Here is a 23,331-nt window from a genome sequence, read left to right on the forward strand (position 1 = left end):
CACCATTTCTTGTTCATTTTCTTTATACTGTGTAACATACCATGTGTTCGTGATCTTGGCAGGTTAGGTACCTCTCCATTTATTGTAGTACCACTCCATCGGGTTTGATCCTGTTAGTCTTTTGTGCCACTTCTTTTACTATAAGCAAAGGTTTATGATTTAGACTGGGTTTTGCAGCAAAGTTGCAAAATATGCCTAAAAAAGTGCAAAATTGTCAAAGTGTGCAATTTATTATTTAGAGATAGAGAAAACATCATTTCTGAAAATTTATTAGAGCCCACTAATAAGCCATAATGGTAATTTATTTACTATGAAATATTACGTTTCCTGACAAGTCTATATGTCAATACGGATTCTCCAATGCTTTGAAAACTTTTAGGCCTGAATATGCTTCCTTCAGTATTTTCTCAACTTGCCTTCCCCTGTGCTTTACTTTTCCAACCATTTCCTTCTGTGCAGTTTATATTGCCAGGGGAAAACCATTCTCAGACAGCAAGGTTAAGAGTGGAGTTGGTTCTGAGCTGCAGATATATATTCCCATGATATAGTAGAAAAAAAGCATTTTTAGAGTGAGTTCTCGCCAAGTTCTGGAAGAAAAGAAAGGTAACTAAAGTTTCTACGCCATCCCTCATGATTTATGGAGTTCGAGTTTGCTTCTATTAGTGACAGGATTTGTAATTCAGACATATAGTATTTGTTACGTGCAATTTTCCCTATTGTTCTTACTACTAATATTACATCCCTATAAAAAAACAGATCACCGACAGACACTGAAAAATGCCGCATGCAAAAAAGACTTTGGTCACAATAGTGATAATGAACAGGTTACCAGCTTATGCTTCCTCTCCCAAAAATTCTAACAGCTTTATGCTTACAATGAAACAAAACTATAAAACATATTTTATTCCTCATGGAGCTATAGGGAACAGAAGGAACAGAAGCACAGCGATCTCATTCACACAGGAAACACACAAAAAAATCATCCTCATGGAGCTTCAGACTCTTCTCCAAAAAAGTAAGCCATTTACACTTTGTATACACTGCTCCTTTTCTGCTACGATGCTACTACCGTTCTACAGAAGGCACACTGCATCAAAGGTTTTAATACACTGCAAATAACCAGCAGATCCAAAATTGAAGATCCCAAAGCACAAGGAAAAAACAGGGGACACAGAACCTCTTTCAGTCACCAGCACAAATGAACAAGGTTCGTCTAGATGTATTACTTTCTATTTCTATGTGCACCGATGTTAACTCCCACCATGGTAGTTAACCTGCAAAACATTTTCTGTATGTTTCAGATTCGTATAGCCTGAATATGCAATTGCTTTTGCGTATGTGGCATGGACAGTATGAAACTCCTTGCTCAACCCGTCTGTTTGTACAAAAGCTTAAAAAACTCCTGTATAAACTAGCTAGGATTCTTATATGTATGGTTGTCTTTTCCATTTGGCATCAGCACCACAAAAATCCTTACTTCACCAGTGCGCTATATTTGTATAAAGGCTTTGAAAATCCTATTTTTATCGCAATCTCACAAGATCAATGTTCAATTGGATGACCTGTAGGAAATATTTTTATGGTATATGTAAATCTGAATATGTTCCTCAGCATTATCTATGATCCACCAGTGCAAAGTCACCAAGGGAGTCATAGCCTCCAACAGGTAAGTACTACTCCTGCTGCATACTCTCTATTGTTGTGCTGCATACTCTCTATTGTTCATGTCAAATTTGTTAATTTTCAAGTGCTATAAATAGTACACTGGCATATATAATACTTGATTAACCGAAAGAGCAGGACTCAGTTTGTGTGGATCACAAGAGAGAATCCATCTGTGATCTGTTTATTGGCGCATTGCTTTATTATTTGATCTGACACTCGGATTTTTTGCTTTTTATTGTGATAGAATGATAGTGATTTTTTTTTAATATTTAAACTGTAATTAGTCAAGAAAATGCATAATCTATTATACACTTGCCTTACCTTTCCATACAAACAGGCAATAAAAGCTTCAAAGGTGACCGGCACGAATGCAGGCATCTCTCGTGCTATGAGAAAGATAAACATGAGTGGAGGATGTCCAGGGCACGTAGGATTTCTGAGTTCTTGTTTATTGAGCCTTCGTGTATTGTTGCACAGTGCAACTTACTTATGTAGATGACTAATATGTCTGTCTCCAATAGAGTATGTCAAGGAGCTTAACTATGTTAACGTTATGCTAGGATAACTTACAAATTTGTTATTTACAAGTTCTTTTATTCTAAATGATGTTGTAATGATCCATTCAACTTACGTTACCTATAAGCACCGTGTCACCATATAGTTTCAAGAAAAATTTCATTTGAACTCAATTTCGCTTGTGCTTATCTACAGTATTACCTATTTGAAATGGTCCATTCAACTTAATGTTAGTTGTAAGCACCACCATATAGTTCCAAGAAAAAAAATCCATTTTGTCATGTGGGGACGCACGTATACCAGGCGCCGACGGGCGCGTGATGTGCGGCGCGCCACAGAGCGTGCGATCAGCGCAGCAGCCGTGCGGGAGGAGGCCAGCGCGAGTGGCTGAGAGGAAAGAGAGATTAGTTTCCTTTTTATTCCCTTAAGTCTAGGAGAGGTTATTTCCAGGAATAGTTTGTTGCCAAGTTGGTTAGGCAGGCTGGCCTATTTATCGGTACTTCCGCAAACAATTGGGATTAAGAAAAATATTACCATCTAATCTCCTATCTCCTTCTCTCAACTAAGCCTGCGGCAGGGGCAACCTCGCCGGAGAAGACGATGGACCGAGGCTACAAGTTGCGTAGCAGAGGGCCAGCTATCCGAGGGTTTGACGCCCTTGACAACCTGGTATCACGATCCCGGCGATCCTCGACTTCCCGATCCACCTCACCATCAGCCGCCGCCACCCCACCACCACCAGCCACCGCGCCGCCATCCCCGACGTCGTCTTCTGCAGCATCGTGTTCGGCAGCCATGGGTGACCAAAGTGACCTCAAGGCCATGGTGGAGTCGCTCGCTGAAGTCGTCAAGTTGCTGCAGGCCACTGTCGAAGCCAACGCCAAGGCCATCGCCTCCCTCGCCGCCGACCGCTCGTCCTCCTCGGGCAGCAAGGCGCTGGTGTCCGGCGAGCACCATAACGACCGGCCGCCAAAATTCCAGAAGATGGATTTTCCCCGGTACGATGGCAAAACCGATCCCCTCATCTTCCTTAACCGCTGCGAATCCTACTTCCACCAGCAGCGCATCATGAAAGAGGAGAGGGTCTGGATGGCGTTGTACAACCTCATGCAGGTACAACAAGATGAGGGCACGCCGTCTTGGCGGCATTTCACCGAGCTGTTGAACCTGCGTTATGGGCCGCCGCTTCGCTCCGCCCCGCTGTTCGAGTTGGCAGATTGCCGGTGCACGGGCACGGTGGCGGAATACCAGGACCGCTTCCAGGGCCTCCTGCCGCGCGCGGGGCGACTCGACGAGGCACAACGCGTCCAGCTCTTCACGGGAGGTCTCCTGCCCCCGCTGAGCCTCGCCGTGCAGATTCAAAACCCGCAGTCTCTTGCGGCGGCCATGAGCTTGGCCCGGCAGATGGACTTGATGGCGCAGTATACCGTCGCCCAGCCCAAGACCGCAGCCCGGGGACTTCGGCCAGTCCCTCCACCGCGTCACGCCCTGCCGGCTCCAGCAGCGCCCAAGGCCGCCCCACCGACAGTCACCATCAATGGACGCCCGGTCAAGCGCCTCTCCCAGGCGGAACAAGAGGAGCGCCGTCGCCTCGGCTTGTGCTACAACTACGACGAAAAGTACACACGCGGCCACAACAGGGTGTGCAAGCATCTTTTCCTCCTGGATGGTGCCGTGGAGGTCGACGATGCCGACGACGACGCGGCCGCCGAGGACGAGGCTGTCGAGGAGGCCCCGGCCTACTCCCTCCACGCCGTGGCGGGCGTCCGTGCCCATGACTCCCTCCAGTTCCGCGTTCTGGTGGCCGGTGTGCCACTGATCGCCCTCCTCGACACCGGCTCAACGCACAATTTCATCTCGGAGGGAGCAGTGCAGCAGACCGGGCTGCCCATCTAGAGCCGCCCGCGCCTCACTGCGACGGTGGCCAACGGCGAGCGCGTCTCCTGCACCGACGTGCTGCGTTGCGCCGCGTTCACCATCGAGGGGGCTTCGTTCGCTGCGGACCTCTTCGTCATGCCGCTGGCGGGCTACGATGTGGTCCTCGGGACCCAGTGGATGACCGGCCTGGGGCCCCTCACCTGGGACTTCACCGCCGGTATGCTGTCCTTCAAGCGCCAGGGCACGGTGGTCTGCTGGCGGGGCGTCGATGGACCGGACGCGCCTGCCCTCGTCGCCACCACCACGGGCGCGCCGGCCTCCAGTGCCCCGACCGTGGAGTGCCCGTTGCTGGACGTGGTCCTGGCCGCCTTCGACGACGTGTTCGCGGAACCCCGCGGACTGCCGCCCCAGCGTGGCCGCGACCACGCCATCCACCTCCTGCCGGGCGCCCCGTCGGTTGCTGTTCGCCCATACCGTACCCGGTTGCGCACAAGGATGAGTTGGAGCGGCAATGTGTAGCCATGATGGAGTAAGGACTCATCCGTCGCAACACGTCGGCGTTCTTGTCCCTGTCCTCGTCAAGAAAGTCGACGGATCGTGGCGGTTCTGCGTCGACTACAGAGCCCTCAACGCCATCACCGTCAAGGACGCGTACCCGATTCCAGTGGTCGATGAACTGCTGGATGAGCTGCACGGCGCCAAGTTCTTCACCAAGCTGGACCTCTGCTCGGGCTACCACCAGGTCCGCATGCGCCCCGCAGACATCTCAAAGACGACGTTCCGCACTCATGATGGCCTTTACGAGTTCCTAGTGATGTCGTTTGGGCTGTGCAACGCCACCGCCACGTTCTAGGCTCTGATGAACGACATCTTGCGCGCCTTCCTCCGCCAGTTCGTCCTTGTGTTTTTCGATGACATACTCATCTACAGCTCCACCTGGGCGGATCACCTGCGCCACCTCTGCGCCGTTTTCCTCGTCCTGCGGCAACACTGGCTCTTCGTCAAGCGCTCTAAGTGCGCTTTCGGCGTTGACTCCATCTCCTACCTCGGCCACATCATCAGCGCTTCGGGCGTCGCCATGGACCCGGCCAAGGTGCAGGCGCTCATGGACTGGCCCCAGCTACGTTCGGCGCGCGGGGTCCGTGGGTTCCTCGGCTTATCGGGCTACTACCGCAAGTTCATCCATGACTACGGCATCATCGCCGCGCCACTCACGGCGCTCACCAAGAAGGACGGGTTCAGCTAGACCGAGGAGGCTGCAGCTGCCTTCCTGGCGCTCAAGCGCGCCGTCACCTTCGCCCCGGTACTCGCCCTACCAGACTTCAATAGGCCGTTCGTCGTCGAGTGCGACGCCTCCACGTACGGGTTCGGCGCGGTGCTCCTCCAGGACAAGCACCCGCTGGCCCTCTTCAGCTGGCCCGTGGCACCTCGTCACCGCGCCCTCACCACTTACGAGCAGGAGTTGATCGTCCTCGTCCTCGTCATTCGTCATTGGTGACCATACCTCTGGGGGCGTCGGTTCATGGTGCGCACCGACCATTTCAGCCTCAAGTACCTCCTCAACCAGCGCCTAGCGACCATCCCACAGCATCACTGGGTGGGCTTCGACTTCACGGTGGAATACAAGCCGGGCGCCTCCAACACCGTGGCGGACGCCCTGTCCCGCCGCGACACGGAGGAGGGGGCGGTGCTTGCTGTCTCGGTGCCCCGCTTCGACTACATTGAGCGTCTTCGTCAAGCTCAGTCCACGGATCCCGCTCTCGTCGCCACTCGTGACGCGATCCTGGCTGGTTCCCAGGGGGCGCCGTGGGGTCTGTGCGACGGCATGGTCACCTTCGACTTCCGCCTCTACATCCCACCATCGTCCCCACTGCTCCAGGAGGTGCTGGCTGCCGTACATGAGGACGGCCACGAGGGGGTGCAGCGTACCTTGCACCGGCTCCGCCGCGACTTCCACTTCCCCGACATGCGCCGCATGGTCCGGGACTTCGTACACGCGTGTGACACATGCCAGCGGTACAAGTCCGAGCACCTCCACCCTGCCGGCCTCCTTCTACCCCTGCCGGTCCCGACGACGGTGTGGGCGGGCATTGGCCTGGACTTCATGGAGGCCCTTCCCCGTGTAGGCGGGAAGTTAGTGATCTTGACGGTGGTGGACCGTTTCAGCAAGTATTGCCATTTCATTCCCTTGGCTCACCCATATACTGCAGAGTCCGTGGCACAGGCTTTTTTCGCGGACATCGTTCGCCTTCATGGTGTTCCTCAGTCCATGGTGTCGGACCGGGACCCCGTGTTCACCTCCATGTTTTGGCGAGAGCTCATGCGGCTCATGGGCACCAAGCTACATATGATGACCGCCTTCCACCCCCAGTCTGATGGCCAGACCGAGGTGGCGAACCGCGTCATCGTCATGTACCTGTGTTGCTTCACCGGCGATCGGCCACGACACTGGGTGCGCTGGCTCCCGTGGGCGGAGTATGTCTACAACACCGCCTACCAGTCGTCATTGCGGGACATGCCCTTCAGGGTGGTCTACGGCCGCAATCCCCCCACCATCCGGTCTTATGAACCGGGTGAGACTCGCGTGGCTGTCGTCGCGCAGAGCATGGCGGACCGGGAGGAGTTCCTGGCGGACGTCCGCTATCGCCTGGAGCAGGCGCAGGCCATCCACAAGAAGCACTACGACAAGTTGCACCGCCCCGTTTCCTATACAGTGGGTGATTGGGTGCTCCTGTGCCTTCGGCATCGCCCTCTGGCCTCCTTGCCCCAAGTCACCAAGGGCAAGCTAAAGCCCCGATACTACGGGCCATACCGCATAGTCGAGCTCATCAACCCCGTCGCCGTTCGCCTCGAGCTGCCTCCGCGTGCCAAGCTGCATGATGTGTTTCATGTGGGACTCCTCAAGAAGTTCGTTGGGCCAGTTCCGGCTGCTCCACCTGCCTTGTCGGCCATCCACCATGGCGCTGTCGAGCCCGAGCCGGAGCACATCGTGCGCTCGCGCCTTGCCCGCGGTGTTCAGCAGGTACTCGTCCACTGGAAGGGTGAAACAGCGGCTTCAGCGACGTGGGAGGACCTCGACACCTTCCGGGAGCGCTATCCGGCGTTCCAGCTCGAGGACGAGCTGGCTCTCGAGGGGGGGGAGAGATGTCATGTGGGGACGCACGTATACCAGGCGTCGACGGGCGCGTGACGTGCGGCGCGCCACAGAGCGCGCGATCAGCGCAGCAGCCGCCCGGGAGGAGGCCAGCGCGAGTGGCTGAGAGGAAAGAGAGATTAGTTTCCTTTTTATTCCCTTAAGTCTAGGAGAGGTTATTTCCAGAAATAGTTTGTTGCCAAGTTGGTTAGGTAGGCTGGCCTATTTATCGGTACTTCCGCAAACAATTGGGATTAAGAAAAATATTACCATCTAATCTCCTATCTCCTTCTCTCAACTAAGCCTGCGGCAGGGGCAACCTCACCGGAGAAGACGACGGACCGAGGCTACGAGTTGCGTAGCCGAGGGCCAGCTATCCGAGGGTTTGACGCCCTTGACACATTTGAACTCAGTTGTGCTTGGGCTTATCTGCAATATTATCTATTTGAAATGTTTGACATGTTTCTTTATACATCTAGCTCATTTTTCACTTTACATGAGAATTAGAGAGCATGACATTGCTTACAGGGTTGTTCTGAAATTGGAGAAGCATGTTACTTCTTCGAATAGTGTCTACCGTCACCACTGATGGAAGGAGTATCACATAGTGTTGGATTTTCTAAAATAGGTGAATGTATGGTACAATAATTATTTTGTTCTAATTTTTGTGGGTGGCATTTTGTTGGTTCTTGTTTCTATTTTTCTTTTTGCCTTTTATTCTTTTTTTACTGTCGGCTACCAATTATATGTGTCATTTTGTGTTGCGCCAAATTTTAAACCTTCGATATCTTGTATTTCAAGATGGAAGGAGTACATACAAACAAGATGCCCAATCTTAGATCGTTACCTCACAAGCCTCAGAGGCCTTTCCAAAGTAGACAGTGTTCCCCTGGATAAAAGATATAGACAGTAAAAGTGTCTGAAAACCTCACTGCTGGTGGCTCATCTAGGAAGAGCAACCTAGGCCTCATCGATATCTCCAGGGCAATGTTGACCCTCTTCTGTTCGGTGCCACTGTGCTGCCTCTCAGGTGCCAGTTACTGATGAATGTGTTGGCACAGTCCTGTAGCCCCATCTTGATTATGATGACCTTGACCAAGGTCTGCTTCTCCTCCCTTGACATCTCGTCAGGGAGCTCGAGGCATGTGGAGTTCCCATGCCCATAGATGTGTAACCCATAAGATCATTTTCTCAGGTGCATAAATCCGGATTTTAACATGGTGAACACAAATGAGTTTCCAAATTTTGTATTCTCCCTAGCTAGCATGTTGGTGTACATGTCTTCACTGAATTTTTTCACTCCTTCCACATATGTAGTTTGAAAGATCTGATGATCCACTCAAGAAGATTGCAATTTCAGAGACAATGAGGAGGCTGATCAGCTACTACCAGCACTCACAGTACTTTATCAATGCGCTGCAGAAAGCAGATGAGATGGCCAGGCCGATGCCAAACTATCTTGCGAATCTAGCTCATCATGATATTCAGCAGATAAAAGTTTATGATCTTGCTGAATATTCTGTCCTTTGCCTAATTTGATTTTTTTTTGTTGATATGTGTAGGTTCACTCGGGTGTTTTGTCCGGTGGTGTTCTTGTGCAACCCGCAACATTACATGACTATAATGATAGAAATATCTCTTCCTGTTTAGAGCAAGAAAATGACAAAGCAATAGCAAGTGCAACTGATTGGATGAATGCAAACTCTGTTGCTGATGGTGGCACAAATATTATGCATCCTTTGAGTGAGGTATGGCATTTTGAACAACCTTAGTTGGGATTTTTCTTATTTTATAATCTGGATTTCTCCTGTTTTATTATTCATACGGGTCGTTTCTTCATGTAAGGCAATGGCATTACTATCAAGTGTTCATGACACACTTCCACAAATAAATCTTATTACTGATGATTCTGTTGATGATGAGCATAACATCTGCCAAGCTAAAAAAACGTAGGTCACCAACAGAGGGTCCTCTAGCGCCTCATCCCGTGTGTGCGTGGCAGCGGCAAGCCAGCGGGAGAGGTCGACTGCGGCGAGATTCCACTGCCCGCCATTCCCCATGGCACCGCCGCCCGAGGTTAACGTCCCAACCCGAGACGAACAACGAGCGGATGATGACGCCAGGCAACGCCGCTTGAAGCGGCAGTCGTAGCAGAACACCACGGCATACGCCACCTGGTCGGCTTCACCACTCTTTCCCCTGTGGGGTGCCTTTTTGCCGCTACGCTGGCCCTAGCACTTCACAGGTGCGGCGGATTTCCTGGAACAGCGGCCATTGAGCAAGCATCTGATCAACTGTAATTCCTCTAGAACAGCGAAAAAAACATAATTTAGTGCTAACTGTAAGTCATCCTTTATCAATGAGTTTTATCACGTGCATGTCCACTAGTTTGTATAAAGGCTTTGAAAATCCTATGCTGTTTAGACAAGCTATCATCCATGAATGCATGGCTGTGACCATAACGGACTAGATGTATGACTCTGTATGGTCCTAATGTACTGATCGATAGACGGCTATAGATTAATTAGCAAACCTATGTAAGCTCTACATCTTACTAAATCGTTTATGAAATCACTTATGATCTGTCATTGCATTATTCCATTTTCCCCCCAAAAATATCAGTGCTCTCACTACATTTATTTCCGATTTCCTAAAGACACCAGAACTACCATTACAGCTATTTCGGGATAGGGTAATCTCATGCCTGTTACCTGAAACATTTCCCATTTATTCTAGTCTACTCCCTCTGTCCCACAAAGACCGTAGTTGTGGAACTCACTTTGATGGGGGTGCTAATCAAGGCCTTCCTACCACCAACTCATATAGTCCTAGGTAGGGTAGAGAGCCGTATCATGATCGGCTTATATTTATGTTTCCTATTCGGTTACAACAGAGTCTTCACCTCCTGCAAGTCGGTCTTTTGTTTGAAGAAAAAAAGGCGAAATAGCCATTTTCGTCCCGAAGCTATCGTTCGAGGTTCAGTTTAGCCCCTAAACTATCAAATTGTCCACTTTCGTCCTTAAACAATTGATTTCAAACTCAATCTCGTCCATTCCCCATAACTGCTCGCTACGTGGCCAGCTAGACATGCGAAATGTCGCTCCCGCCCCTCGCTCCCTCCTTCACCCGTTGGTCGGCTCATGGCGTTTCCCTCTCCCCCGTTTCTTCCCTCTCGTCCTCGTTCGCTCTCTCTGTTCATGGGAGTGGATGTGTCAATAAATCGGGGAGAGGGAAACGCCGTGAGCCAGCCAACGGGTAAAGGAGTGAGCGAGGGGTAGGAGTGACATTTCGTATGTCCAGCTGGCCACGTGGCGAGCCATCACGGGGAATGGACAAGATTGAGTTCAAAATCAATTGTTTTAAGGACGAAAGTGGACAATTTGATAGTTCAGGGCTAAATTGAGCCTCGAGCGATAGTTTACGGACGAAAATGGCTATTTCATAAAAAAAAAAAACTAGTTTGGAACATTGTATAGTAACATAAATAGTCACTTAAGTAGGTAAATACTCATAGCTCTACAAGAAAACAGTTAAATGGCCTTTTGTTTAAAAAACATAACAATTTACCAAGGTCTGGAAAACATAATAACTCGAAAACCAAAGGCCTTGGATCGTGAGAACATGTTTTCAGAAATAATTTTTAACGAGATTTTCATGCCAGAATTTGAAAGTGGTAAGAAGAGAGAGGTTTGGTGCAATTGTGGCCTAATTGTTACTTGCAACACACCATCAACAAAAAATAAAAAGTTGAGATTTTTGGCATTACAATTATTGTACAAAAATCTAGAATGTTACAATTACATCTTCTATAAGTTGTTACAGGAGAACCTTAAAACCAGTTCAAGATATAGGAGAGCACTATTGCGTATAAGTCGGATTACCTAAAATTTGTCTCCTATATTTGTTTAGAGACAAGGAAGCTAGAGAGAGTTCTCTCTCCTTTCTCTAGGGTAAAGAAAGCTAGTTTTAGGAGATCGCTAAAATGCTATAGGTATAGAGATGAGATTGCTAGTTTTAAGATATAGTAGACTAGATAGGAAACGTAGTGAAAATGCTCTATCAATTACCTAGTCTATTAGCTTAGACATGTTTGGTTGTACTCAGCTAATTGTTAGAGCATCTCCAAAAGTACCTTATATGCCTTTCTAATCCTTGTTTTTTTTGCAAGATTGAAAAAAAACTCATCTCCAATAACTCTCAATCCATCCTTCCAAACTTTTGGCACCTGGGAACGCACTCCCGTCGCGCGTAACTTTACGCTGAGCTTCGGTCGGGCGTATAAGGCAATCCTTCCAGATGCACCGGCCCGCGTGGTCGCCACCGCGCCGGCCGTCTACCTGATCAGACATAAATTTAGGACGATGTGCATGCAAGCGCATCGATGGTCCGCCAAACGCTCAGAGAATCGAAAGCACATACTGTGTATCACTGATCGCCTTCTTGTTGTTGATCGATGCATGGTTCAGCCGTATAGAACACAGACGACGATGTTCAATTCGATGACCGTGAGTACAGATGGGAAGGAACCACGCGGCTGCATGGGACAACGCGTCACGAAACTCCAGCGACGGCAGCTTCATCGAGTTCTCGTCACCTCGCCGAACAACCCCGACGCCCTGCTCCGCATGCCCGTTCTCCGCGGTGGCGCCGCCGCGATCGCCGACCACGCGTACTACTGGAGCGTGCAGGTCGGCGGCGGCTATGTAGATGCGACGGAGGGAATGATCTGGCGCGGGAAAAAAAAAACTGCCGCGAACAAAACCGTGTGTGGGACCGAATTTTTTCTATTTTTGGATTGAATTATTATTGGAAATTTTTGGAGATGGCCTTATTTATTGCTCCCAATATATTTTTGGGAGTTGGAAAACACCATATTTTGGAGAAGAAAGAATTGAGTACTCTTGGAGATGCTCTTAGCAGCTAACTATTGGTAACATGGATCTAAACAAGCCCTAAAGTTGATAGAATAACACAGACATATTATATAAGTACAGTTGATAAGTGAGACGTGGGTGCTCTCATTTTCGTCCAGCGGTATAGTCGACATGCTCATTGAAGGCTAGGCGATTGTGATGGCCTTATTAATTTTAAGATTTATTAATCCAGACTATTAGATGCATTCGTACATAGGGTAATGTCTATGTTGATACTGTGTTTTGGAAATAATATTAAACAAAAACTATATGCACTGGCCTTACATTACCTTACCTAGGAAGGTTCTGGCTCCTTATTAGCTCAAAAGCTAAGGGTATAACAATAAACAAGGCTCACCGTTTATTGTCTATGCTCAGTGAGCCCTGATCGTCTACCAGCCTCCTTTTGTGGCTACTTCATGTCGTGGCTACTGCATATGCAGGTTCTGCACATCCCCTTTTGACTGGCTTGTAGGAAGACGAGCCGCAAAAGTGTTCTTGCACTATTGTATCCATGATCCAGCTCTGATGGCTAGCAAGGCAGATCGTGTAGTGGCAGGGTCCACAAACTCAGCCCCTCTTTGGTAGGGTTTGGCCTTCTCCAGAAACAGAGAAGATGATAAAAAACCCATATTTTAATGGCTTCAGCTTCTGCCCCTAATAGGCCCCGTTCGCTGGTCTGAAACTTGGCTGAAACTGACTGAAAAAACACTGTTCCGGCTGAATTGTTGTGAGAGAAAAACACTGTTCCGGCAAAAAAAAAAAAGAAGCCGAACAAGCCGAATATGGGGTAAGCCGAACAGGGCCTAAAACGGCTTTGACTTCGTCCTTTTTAGCTTGATTTCGGCTTCAAAAGTCGTTCTTGTGTGTCCTTATTTGATAGGACTTTTAGTTAAATCGGTGGAGAAACCAGTGAAAAAGCCATGCCAAAGAGACAAAGAGGACCTCAGAACCCTTCTCTTAAGAGAGAATTATGTATTTGGCACCAAAACAACTTTGGCTTTATTCTAGTTTTCTTATATACATCAATGGTGTTTGGACATTCTAATGTTTTAGGCTACATGTACTAGTATTTGTAGCTATAGCTACATTCTTATAACAACTTTGGCTTGATGCATCCTCGGAAGAAGATTAATGAAGCTAGAATTTCATCAATTATCTTAAAACAATATAGGCCTATGGTACTTTGACGATTGTACAAATTAATTTCTATCGTTGTTTCATCCATAAATACAACTACTACATTGACATGATGTCCGATCCTTTTGCATATCTTCAGCATTACAAGCATTCACAACCGGAGAGCTAGAGTACCGGTGCCTTTATACACCATACGATGCAAATGCCCCTGATGAAGCCCATACACACAGTGCCACTCCATAATACAACATGGATTGGATAGGGCACACACATCATGGAAGAACGACCACTCCCGTGCGTTTTTTTTTTATTTTTAACACTTTTTGTAAACTAATTTTAAATCCAATACTGTTTTTTTTTTTTCAAAACTAACACTTTTGGTCGCGCCTATTTTTCTGGCGCGGCAAAACGCCTGTGCCGCACCATGCATGGTGTCGCGGCGAGAGGGTTGACGTGGCGAAGACCGGGGGGCTGATCGGTGGCGCGGCAGAGCCAGGTAAATACCGCCGCGCCCGCCCGCGCCTGCCGCGCCTGGCCGCCTGCCCGTCGCGCCTTCGTGCCCGCCACGCCAGCCTCGCCACGCACTCCGGCGCCCGCACGCGCCACCGCCTCCGGCCGCCTGCCACGCCCTCGGGCCACGGACGGCGGCTGCCCGTCGTGCCACGAACGCCCGCCACCGCCCTCACTGTTGCGCCTGCGCCTCCTGGCCTGGTCTAGCGCGCCGCCGCCGTGAGGACGAGCGCTGCTGTCGCGAAGTACTCCCCTAGTGTCTTTGTTGATTGAATCGACATTGTTAGTATAGTAAGTTAGTAAAATAAATAAAGTTAGTATAATTAGTAAAGTATAGTTAGTATAGTTAGTTAGTTTAGTTAGTATAGGCAATATAGTAAGTTAGTATAGATAGTAAAGTTAGTTAGTTTAGTTAGTACAGTTAGTGAGTCTAGTTATACATTGTATTTAGTATAATTAGTTGTTGTAGTTAGCCTTGTATAGATGTTAATATTAGATTAGTTAGTATAGTCATAGTTAGAATAGGTATTAATATTACTATGAACACTACGTACGACGATTTCGATGACTTGATGAAGTTTCTTGAATTGCTTTTGTAGATGGATTGTTGTATTAGAGTTTTTTATGGAGGAAGTGTTAGGAGAGAAGATGGTATGTTTGAGGATATGGAAGAAGAATTGGAATGGTTTGATGAACCTCCTAGCTTCAACGACCTTTGTGTCCGTTTGAATGCAAAGTTTGGCGGTGATTTTACACTGAAGGGGAGGTTTGATACTGGGAAGACTAGGGCACACTATGTCCTCATACCCTTGCACGACCCTGCTCACTGGTCCCACTACACTAGGGTGCTCCAAGGTTTCAATGTGCCCATAGCTGAGGTGGTGGTGGAGAATGGGTATAGAATGCAGGGTGTCTTGGACGGGCCGTCCATTGACGGTGTTGAAGACAATGAGCAAGAATTGGGGGTCGAAGGGAAAGCAACTCAGGGTAACATAGATTTGGACGGTCAGTTGACGCAGGAGCAGTTTCATTCAAGTCAAGTAGGCTGTATAAGCAATTATTTCGATGTGAATGAGTTCAAACTAGAAGAGGAGGAGGAGGAGGACAGAATTGGTGATGTAGTTAGCAGTGATTTGGACGATTCAGATGGTGACTAGGGAGATAGACATGCTATGCCCACACCGGTTATTGCCATACCAGTACCTGTTCATGGTATGCCATTACCAGCACCAACTGAGATTTTGCATGCTATCCAGGCTCATGGTAGACTAGTCACAGATTTGCGAGCAGATGATACCACCTATGATTCATGGGGCAGAATTAGCGAAGCGCAACAGTATATTCTACCACCACCTTACACAGCGACTGAGCTTGAGCAATTAAGGTCGATGAGCGTACCTTTCAGGGGCGTTCCGAACTATAGGGATGTCAGCATGATTGATATGGCAGTTTGTGACACTGGTCTCTAGATGTGTAGGAAATCATTGTATGACCATGAGAAAGAAACCCTTAGGAAGGGGATGATATTCAATACAATGTCAGAGATGAAGCTCTTCCTTCAGGACTATGTTGTGTATCACCATAGGCCGTACAACATCACTCATTCGGACCAGGAGTTGAGGTACCACGTGATATGCAAAAACAATTGTATGTGGAGGTTAAATGCATGAAAGAGACAGAGTGATGGCAAGTGGAGGATAAGTAAAGTTGTCGAACCCCACACTTGCCTAACAAATAGGGGGAAGGAAAATCATCAGCAGCTCACTGCACGTTACCTTGCCCATCGTATATTGGGGCTCGTTGATGACAATAACGATATTTTGGTGTCTTCTTTACAACAGTCCATATTTGGATTCGTTAAGTACGATGTGAAGTACGAAAAGGCTTGGCATGCTAAGCAAATTGTCCTGGTGATTCGATGGGGTAGTTGGGAGGAAGCATAGGGTGCCCCGCATCTTATGTGCAATGCATTACTATAACCCTGGCTTGAAATGGTTTGTGGACACCGGAGGGATGTGTTTTCGGGACCCATTGAGGCATGTCCTCTATCGTGTGTTCTAGTCATTCATACAAACGGAACATGCATTCTAGTTTTGTCAGCTAGTCGTACTTGTTGATGGCACTTTCCTGATAGGAAAGTATAGGGGCACCTTGATGATGGCTGCTGCTATTGATCCTGAGGACCAGATAGTACCCATGGCATTTGCTTTGGCAGAGGGAGATAACAATGAATCGTGGTCATGGTTTATGCGGCTTCTACGTGTACAAGTGCTTGGCCCATCTCGCACTATATATTTGATCTCGGACCGTCACCTAAGGCTTCTTAATGCTGCAGCTGAGCATATAGATGGGTTCCTGCCTCTAGTGCATAGATGGTGCATAAGACACTTTGTCGCTAATTTCTGGCGGCATCAGTGGAAGCAGGAGGTATGTGACAAGGTAAAGGCTCTATGTTGTGTACGTACAGAGCACCAGTTCAAGGAGACAAAGAGAGAACTAGACAAGATGGTAAATAAAAGTGGAAAAGGCCTGGTTAGAGGCGTAGATAGAATAGAAGGCTCAGTGGGCATTAGCATATGACGAGGGGGGTTTTAGGTATGGCATCATGACCACTAACTCCTCGGAGTCCTTCAACCATGTATTCACTAGAGTTTGATCGTTGCCTGTGTCTAAAATTATTGAGTTCTCCTTTCATAAGTGCAACGAATATTTTGTCAAGAGGTGGAAACTTACGTAGAGGAATATAGCTGAGCAGGGGCGTTTTGGAAAGGCCAGAGCAGAACATTTGAAGGAGGTCGAGGAATTGACGAAGCAGCACACCGCCGAGCCGTATGGACCCTGCCGCCATATCTTTAGTGTACGGGGCAAGGGTGGCACAACCTTGGGCGGCGAACGTTATGGTGGACGGAACTACTGAGTTGATCTTGAAAAGGTAGAGTGCAGTTGCAACGTTCCTCGGATCATGCATGCCCCTTGCTCTCATATGATCATGGCCTGCAGGGTTTGCGAGTACAACTATGAGGATCTACCATATATGTCACCCTTGTATCTCTGTTCGAACACCGTTAGTAGTTGGGACATGAGCTTCGAGCCATACCTTGACCCAACATAGTGACCACCTTATAATGGTTATTACTACGTGCCGCATCCGAATCTAATGATGGTAGGGAAGGGTAGGAGGAAGAAGAAGCGACTCAAGGGGGACATGGACGCTATGAGAGGGTACGACGAAGACATGTACGGAGGGGGAGACTTCAACGGGACCCGTGGTAGGAATCTTTGTTCCATTTGCAAAGACCCTGGTCACAAGGCTAGCAGGCATAGAAGACGAGGGCAGTAGGTCCATACATAGAAGTTGCTTATTTTCCTAGTGAAGTGATAACATTATTGAATAATCTAACCCTTTGTTTATCAATTTGTAACAGGATGGTCCCTCCCACGTAGCACCAGTTGTACCCTCTTCTTAAGGTGGAGTACGACCACCCGCACCGAGCACACTTCTTGACTGACACTGACGTTGGCTACACTCCCACTGTGTTGCGTACAAATCCGAAGAGATAGAGGCGTCCGAGGGATCCTTACACTCCTAGGACTTAGTTGGTTATGTTGAACTTATGTCGAACAAATATTATCGTCCGAAACTTGCAGACTCATGAACCAATGAAAATGTTATATGGCAACTTGTCAACTTGCGCACGGACTCTATTTATTTGCTTCATATTTGTTTTAATGCGTCGCGATAGCACGTGTAGTTGTTTATAGCACCGACAACAGCTCCCGTTCAATTGCAATTGAGGCTACGTTCAGGTCCTGCCACGTCGTGGTCCTTGGCGCGTTTGTGCCGCGCCGTGGGCTATGGCGTGGCAGAATCTGGGCTTAGGGTTGCGTGCCAAATGTGACTCATGGAAAAAGAATGATGTAGTAAAGTGATAACATTATTGTTATTTTACATTGATCTGATGCTAATAACATAAATTACATGCTACTATTTTAAAATACATGGGAAACATGCAAGATATATATGCTAGCCAACAGTATTCGAAATAATTTCACTCGATTTTGTTCATTTTAGAAATTCTCTAAACATTCGCTATTATTAAAAAAACTTGGATGCATCGGAGAGCGACAAACGGATGGGTCGGAGGGTGACAAACGGATGGGATCACTTAAGATCGACCATGGGTAATCTGAGTACATGATACATGGGTACAATACATCAACAGTTCAAATGGAAAACAAGACAATACAATGAAAGTTCTAGTACATAGCTACATTGATCATTAATAAAGCATGAAACTAATAGACGGTGTAATAAAAAACCCTCAGTCAGAAACATACTGAGTAAGCAACTCGTCGTCTGAGTACCAATCCTCTACCACAACCCTATAGCTATTGCTAGGGTCACCTGCATTGTCTTGATCTGCCTTTCGCCTATAGTAAGAGGCCTTCGCTTCATCTGTGACCTAAGACAAGAATGTGTTCTCTTCCTCCTCGTTCATGTGGCTAGGCTCACCTGCATTGCTCTGACCTACATATCGCCTATAGTAAGCGGCCTCCGCTTCATCTACAACCTCTGCGGCATCAGTGAAGAACGCGTCGTCATCCTCCTCCACCTACAAGCCCCCCTCTACTAGAGCGATGAGCTCGCTCAATCTGTCAGTGTTGTCCTTAGCCTCCTCCGCCTACAAGCCTGTCTCTACTAGAGCGATGAGCTTGCTTAGTCTACCAGTGTCATCCTTAGCCTCCTCCACCTATAAGCTCGCCTTTGCTAGAGTGATGAGCTCGCTCAGTCTGGCAGTGTCGTCCTCATCCTCGTCTCCCTCATCAGACAACACAATCGGTGATTGAACGATGCGACCAGCTCGCGTTCTGTGCTCATCTAACTTCTTTTCCTCATACCTTGCACGAACCACCTCTCCGTCATGGTCCTCGCTGCATCCAATCCCTTCATATATAAAAGGGGAAATTAGCTGGCGGACACCCACAGTGGTGGTCGTTTGCTGGCGGACATCCAAAGTGGAGCTGTATGCTAGAAGACACTCTGGTTTGTTGTAATTATGTCAGAGGACACCGTGGGCCGATTTTCATCGGTTGAGGAGAGAGAAAAATTCAGTTTGGACATCCGGTGCCCTTGAGCCATGTTTGGTCTGGTTGGACTAGCTAATAACCGACCTGAGCCACAGGCTGGTTCCCTGCGTCGGAGCAGAGGCAATTCGGCGGCGTCGCTTGATGGAGCTCCCGGCTTCGAAGGTCCCGGCAAGCGTGCGCAAGGGATGGAGGAAGCCGAGGCGAAGCCGTCTGTGAATAGGGCTCAGGTGGAGACAGCCTCTAGAGATGGGAATGGGGACGACGGATCTCGGCTTCGAGCCCATTGTTCATGGCGGGTGCGAGCCAAACGGCGGCGGTGTTTCCCCCGCTGGATGTGCATGCGCAGCTGGTGGCGTTGGATGTGCGGCCCTACCAAGAGAGGAGCGCGAGGGCGAGGGCAAGGTCCCTGAGCGCGAAGATGGCGACGGTGAGGTGCACGTCGAGGAGAGGGGAGCAGGGCGCACATCGGGCGACGAGGCGTGCATCCGGGTGCGGGGTGTGAGGACATGAGGTGCAGCCATGTCTGGCTAGGCCTGTTCGGGCTAGACATGAGGCGCCATCTGGAGGCTCTCGGAGCGGATCGCCGCGTCTACGTCGTCTTCCTCCTTGCGCACGTGAAGCAAGACCACTGCTTCATCTCTCGTTGTTGTACCCGCTGCCATGTCCCATCGAGCTCACCAGTCACTAGCTCAAGCACGGTGCGTGCGCCACGAAGACCCTACGGTACTGCCGTGGATACCGGCAAAAATCTTCTTGGTCGGAAAAATCCAAGCACCGCCACCGACTTACTGTGCTCCCTCGCGGGCTATAAAAGTCGGCGAACTCCACCATTGGTGCCCGCTCACCAAGCTCAAGCTCCCTGGATGCCTAGCTTCCAAAGCACAAGCACCCGCACAGGCAAGCTGACTGACGAGGTCGCCGTTCGGCTGGCCGCCGCATCTGTTTGGGCCGCCGCAGCGCCGAAGCTGCCGCCGCCGGAGCTGCGTCGCACTGACCCGCGATGTTGCCTCGGCCCTCGCTGCGAGCCACAGCCATCGGAGCCGTGCCTCCTCTCGCCCAGCTACCGGAGCTGAATGCCACCAGTACCACCGCCCTGCGCCTGCCTTGCTCCGTCGCCCAGCCAAGCCTCCTCCTCATCCTTGCTCTCCCTACCCACCGTACTTTGCTCTCCCGCTCTCTCCATCCTGGCATGCTCATCCTCGGCCCGCACCGCGTCGGTCCACGGAGCTCCCCATGCCAGAGTCGAACACAACGGGAGCCAAACTCCTCACCGCCCGTCGAAGAAGCTGCCAGAGCCGCGCTTGCCTCTGCCCACCACCGCCGCCCTACTCTGCTCGCTTGTTTGCGACCGCACGGAAAGGAATGGGTGGACTAGGGTGGCACCCATGCGACGGCATCCAAAGCCGAGCACCCATCCACGTCACCTAGGCCAATGAGCCGGTGACACTTCATCTCACGGGACCCACACGGAAGTGCCTCCACCTCTTCCATCTGTGGACGCAGTTCACATGAACCAATAGTGGGAGCACGTAGTCCATAGCATAGTGCAATAGCTAGTTCATGGAATAGTGCAGCAGGCCGAACCCACCAGCCTATGGCTCAGGTCGGTTATTAGCTGGTCCAACCAGACCCAAACGTGGCTCAGGGGCACAGGATGTCCAAACTAAAATTTTCTCTCTCCTCAACCGGTGGAAACCAGCCCACGGTGTCCTCTGGCATAATTACAACAAACTAGAGTGTCTTCTAGCATACAGTTCCACTTTGGATGTCCGTCAGCAAACGACCACCACTGTGGGTGGCCGCCAGCCAATTTCCCCTATATAAAATGCAATCAGTTAGCAACACGATTATATCACATTTAAAATCAGGCAACGAAAAAAGGCTTTCAAGCACTCACTGGCACATAATGCAACAACATGCTCGTTCAAGACCTGTATCTGTACTCTTGTCTCCTCCCTTGCCACCTTGCTTGTCCTCTCCTCCTCTAACACCCTCCATCTCTCCAATCCCCATCTATCAAGCCCAACATCGATCGGGTTATGAATACCGCGCTGTCTAGCAAACTCACGCATCTTGTCTTTGTGATGTTTAACGAATAGGTTGACGTAGTCAGGTCCATATCCTGTCTTCCGTGCAATTACTTGCCTCCCCTTTAGTTTGTCCAAGAACTTAGCTTGACCATCATAACATTCCCACCTGCATTTCCTAGTGCTCTGTTCAAACAAAAAATTATATCATGTATGTCTTAGCAAAAGAAACAAAATACGATTTCATGTTTACCACAAAAATAATCAACCTCATCATAGTCAACCATATGGCCGCAATAATGGCCTATTCCAAGCTCCGAAGGGACTAGGCCATAATTAGATTTAACACCACATTCGCACATGATAGGAGATGCTTTGTAAATTATCCTTTCTTTCTTCTTTTCCTTAACCTTTGGCGGTTCTTTCGGCCATTGGTTCTTAGGACCATACAACCACTCCTTGAAACGACATTGCGTCATTGAAAACACCTAAATAAGGTGACATTAGTACATGAACACATATAGCTCAACATTTCAACACATATACTTTGTACTTACTTCATGCTTGTTTGGACACACAAACTCCAACGTATTATCATGATTTATCATAGCTCGATCTCCGCAATCGCACAAAGAAGGTTCCTCGAGTCGTCTAACTGCGGCTAAGTGCTTCTCCTTAGCCGTCATTGGAGGGGGTTAGGGGGAGGTGGAACCCACCGCTCAAAGTGCTCTCGTGGATGTCGCCCTCTCCACCAATCGTCGAAAAGGAGGTACCTGGAGTTAAACTTGTCTGCACCGTCGATCCACTAAAAGAAAAGGCACCTCTCATGGCCTTACACAACAAAATTCCAACAAAATATTAGTAACCTAGTAATACAAATGAAGAAAAAAAATATACGGAAACAATTACTTACATTAAAACCAGAGGCGGATCCAGTAGTGGGAGGGGGCTCAAGCCCCCCTACCTAAACCGAAGCAGTGCAAATTACTGTAGAGTCCCTATGAATTTTTAGGCAAATATCTATAGTGTAGGGGGGCTGAGACTTAAGATCGAGCAGCAGTGTTGTTCAGTCCCCCCTAAAATATTTCATGGATCCGCCACTGATTAAAACGACTGTATATGTAGAAGCAACGAGCCGCTGTGTCTGAATGTCTCGATTGAAACACGTCGGTCGGACGACCACAGTCATAATTAGGGACATGGAGGTCAGGAGGTACGGGAGCATCTTTGCTAGACTCGTCGGGGTACAATTCTCTAGGACGACCCCGTTTTAGCCACAACCGCTCCCGAAATATGTCTTTCATCTAATAAAATGATTCAAATTAAACATCAATCAAAACAACGCAAATTAATGTAAAATATAATCATTTGCATTGCAACTCAAATAATATAACCAACACTTATAGCAATAAAAATATACATGGTAAACATACTTCTAACTAAATAATTAACCTTAACATTGACAAAATCAAACTAATATCTTCCTCCAAACCATAGCTCATAGTTCCCAAACATATTTTTCCTCATAACCTTAACTCCCATTCATAATATTTCAATCCATCGTTCAAACGAAAATAAAAAGTGCGTCATTACCTTGAACGAGGCCGAGGAGGGAGGGAGGCGACCAGGGAATGGAAGGGGAGGAAGGGAGGGAGGCGGCAACAGAGGGCCGGCGCCGGGCGTCGACAGCACTTGGGCGCGGCGGGCAGGCGCAGTAGGCAGGCGGCTAGGCGCGGTAGGCAGGCGGCCAGGCGTGGCAGCCGACAGGCGCGGGCGGGCGTGGCGGTATTTACCTGGCTCTGCCGCGCCACCGATCATGGCGCGGCAGAGCCGCGCCAAGATCAGTGGCGCGGCAGACCCTGCCACGTCACCGGTCGTCGCCACGTCATCCCTCTCGCTGCGCCACCATGCATGGCGCGGCACAGGCGTTTCGCCGCGCTAGGGAAATAAGCGCGGCCAAAAGTGTTAGTTTTGAAAAAAAAAAATAAACAGTGTTAGATTTAAAATTAGTTTACAAAAAATATTAAAAATAAAAAAAATCTCCCGTGCTAGCCCTGGATCTGCTTGCAATCAATGATCGATCAATAGCTGCATAACCAGATCAATAGCAGACATAGGAAAAAAAAAAAGAAGTCCAGCACCACAAGCATATAATTAGCCTCCATTTTGGGTGAGCACAGTACAGGGTTTAATCATGGGAGGCAAGTTAATGCTCAAGGACTAGGGATAGGTGCACTGTGTGGTTTTGGGTTAACCATCTTGCAAGTGATGGATTTGCGGAGGATGTGAATTAAATGGGCATACAAGCAAGCCCAATCAATGGCTGGAACATTTAGTTGGTTGGTTGCTAGCTGAATCATCTTCCCATGCATCCTTTTCTTCAATTTTTGCTCTGCCTTTTTTTTCTCATGGTTTATTTAGCTTCTAGAATACCCTTTTTTTTTGGCATGCTTGTGACCTT

General features: G+C 48.8%; 1 protein-coding gene and 2 long non-coding RNA genes across 5 annotated transcripts; all 3 read left to right on the forward strand.

Annotated features, from left to right (window-relative positions):
- The first annotated feature begins 60 nt into the window (after window positions 1-60).
- LOC136506046 (uncharacterized) lies at window positions 61-2,181 on the forward strand. The gene is made up of 7 exons (XR_010771391.1): window positions 61-112; window positions 460-603; window positions 757-824; window positions 923-1,015; window positions 1,124-1,207; window positions 1,302-1,666; window positions 2,003-2,181. It is a non-coding gene; the product is annotated as an uncharacterized lncRNA (long non-coding RNA).
- Window positions 2,182-4,918: 2,737 nt separating this feature from the next.
- On the forward strand, window positions 4,919-5,557 carry LOC136503199 (uncharacterized mitochondrial protein AtMg00860-like). Its single transcript, XM_066498350.1, has 2 exons — window positions 4,919-5,295; window positions 5,389-5,557. Exons 1-2 carry the CDS (start codon window positions 4,919-4,921, stop codon window positions 5,555-5,557), a joined length of 546 nt encoding a protein of 181 aa, XP_066354447.1.
- A 1,919-nt stretch (window positions 5,558-7,476) lies between these two features.
- LOC136505928 (uncharacterized) lies at window positions 7,477-9,741 on the forward strand. 3 transcript variants are annotated; one of them, XR_010771349.1, is made up of 3 exons: window positions 7,477-7,820; window positions 8,510-8,940; window positions 9,038-9,741. It is a non-coding gene; the product is annotated as an uncharacterized lncRNA (long non-coding RNA). The 3 variants fall into 3 exon arrangements; XR_010771350.1 differs by having other exon boundaries at window positions 9,146-9,741; XR_010771351.1 differs by having other exon boundaries at window positions 7,483-7,575; window positions 7,721-7,820; window positions 8,510-9,741.
- The last annotated feature ends 13,590 nt before the right edge of the window (window positions 9,742-23,331 follow it).

The sequence above is a fragment of the Miscanthus floridulus genome, chromosome 14 (assembly GCF_019320115.1).
Source record: "Miscanthus floridulus cultivar M001 chromosome 14, ASM1932011v1, whole genome shotgun sequence".
In the NCBI taxonomy this organism is placed as follows: domain Eukaryota; kingdom Viridiplantae; phylum Streptophyta; class Magnoliopsida; order Poales; family Poaceae; genus Miscanthus; species Miscanthus floridulus.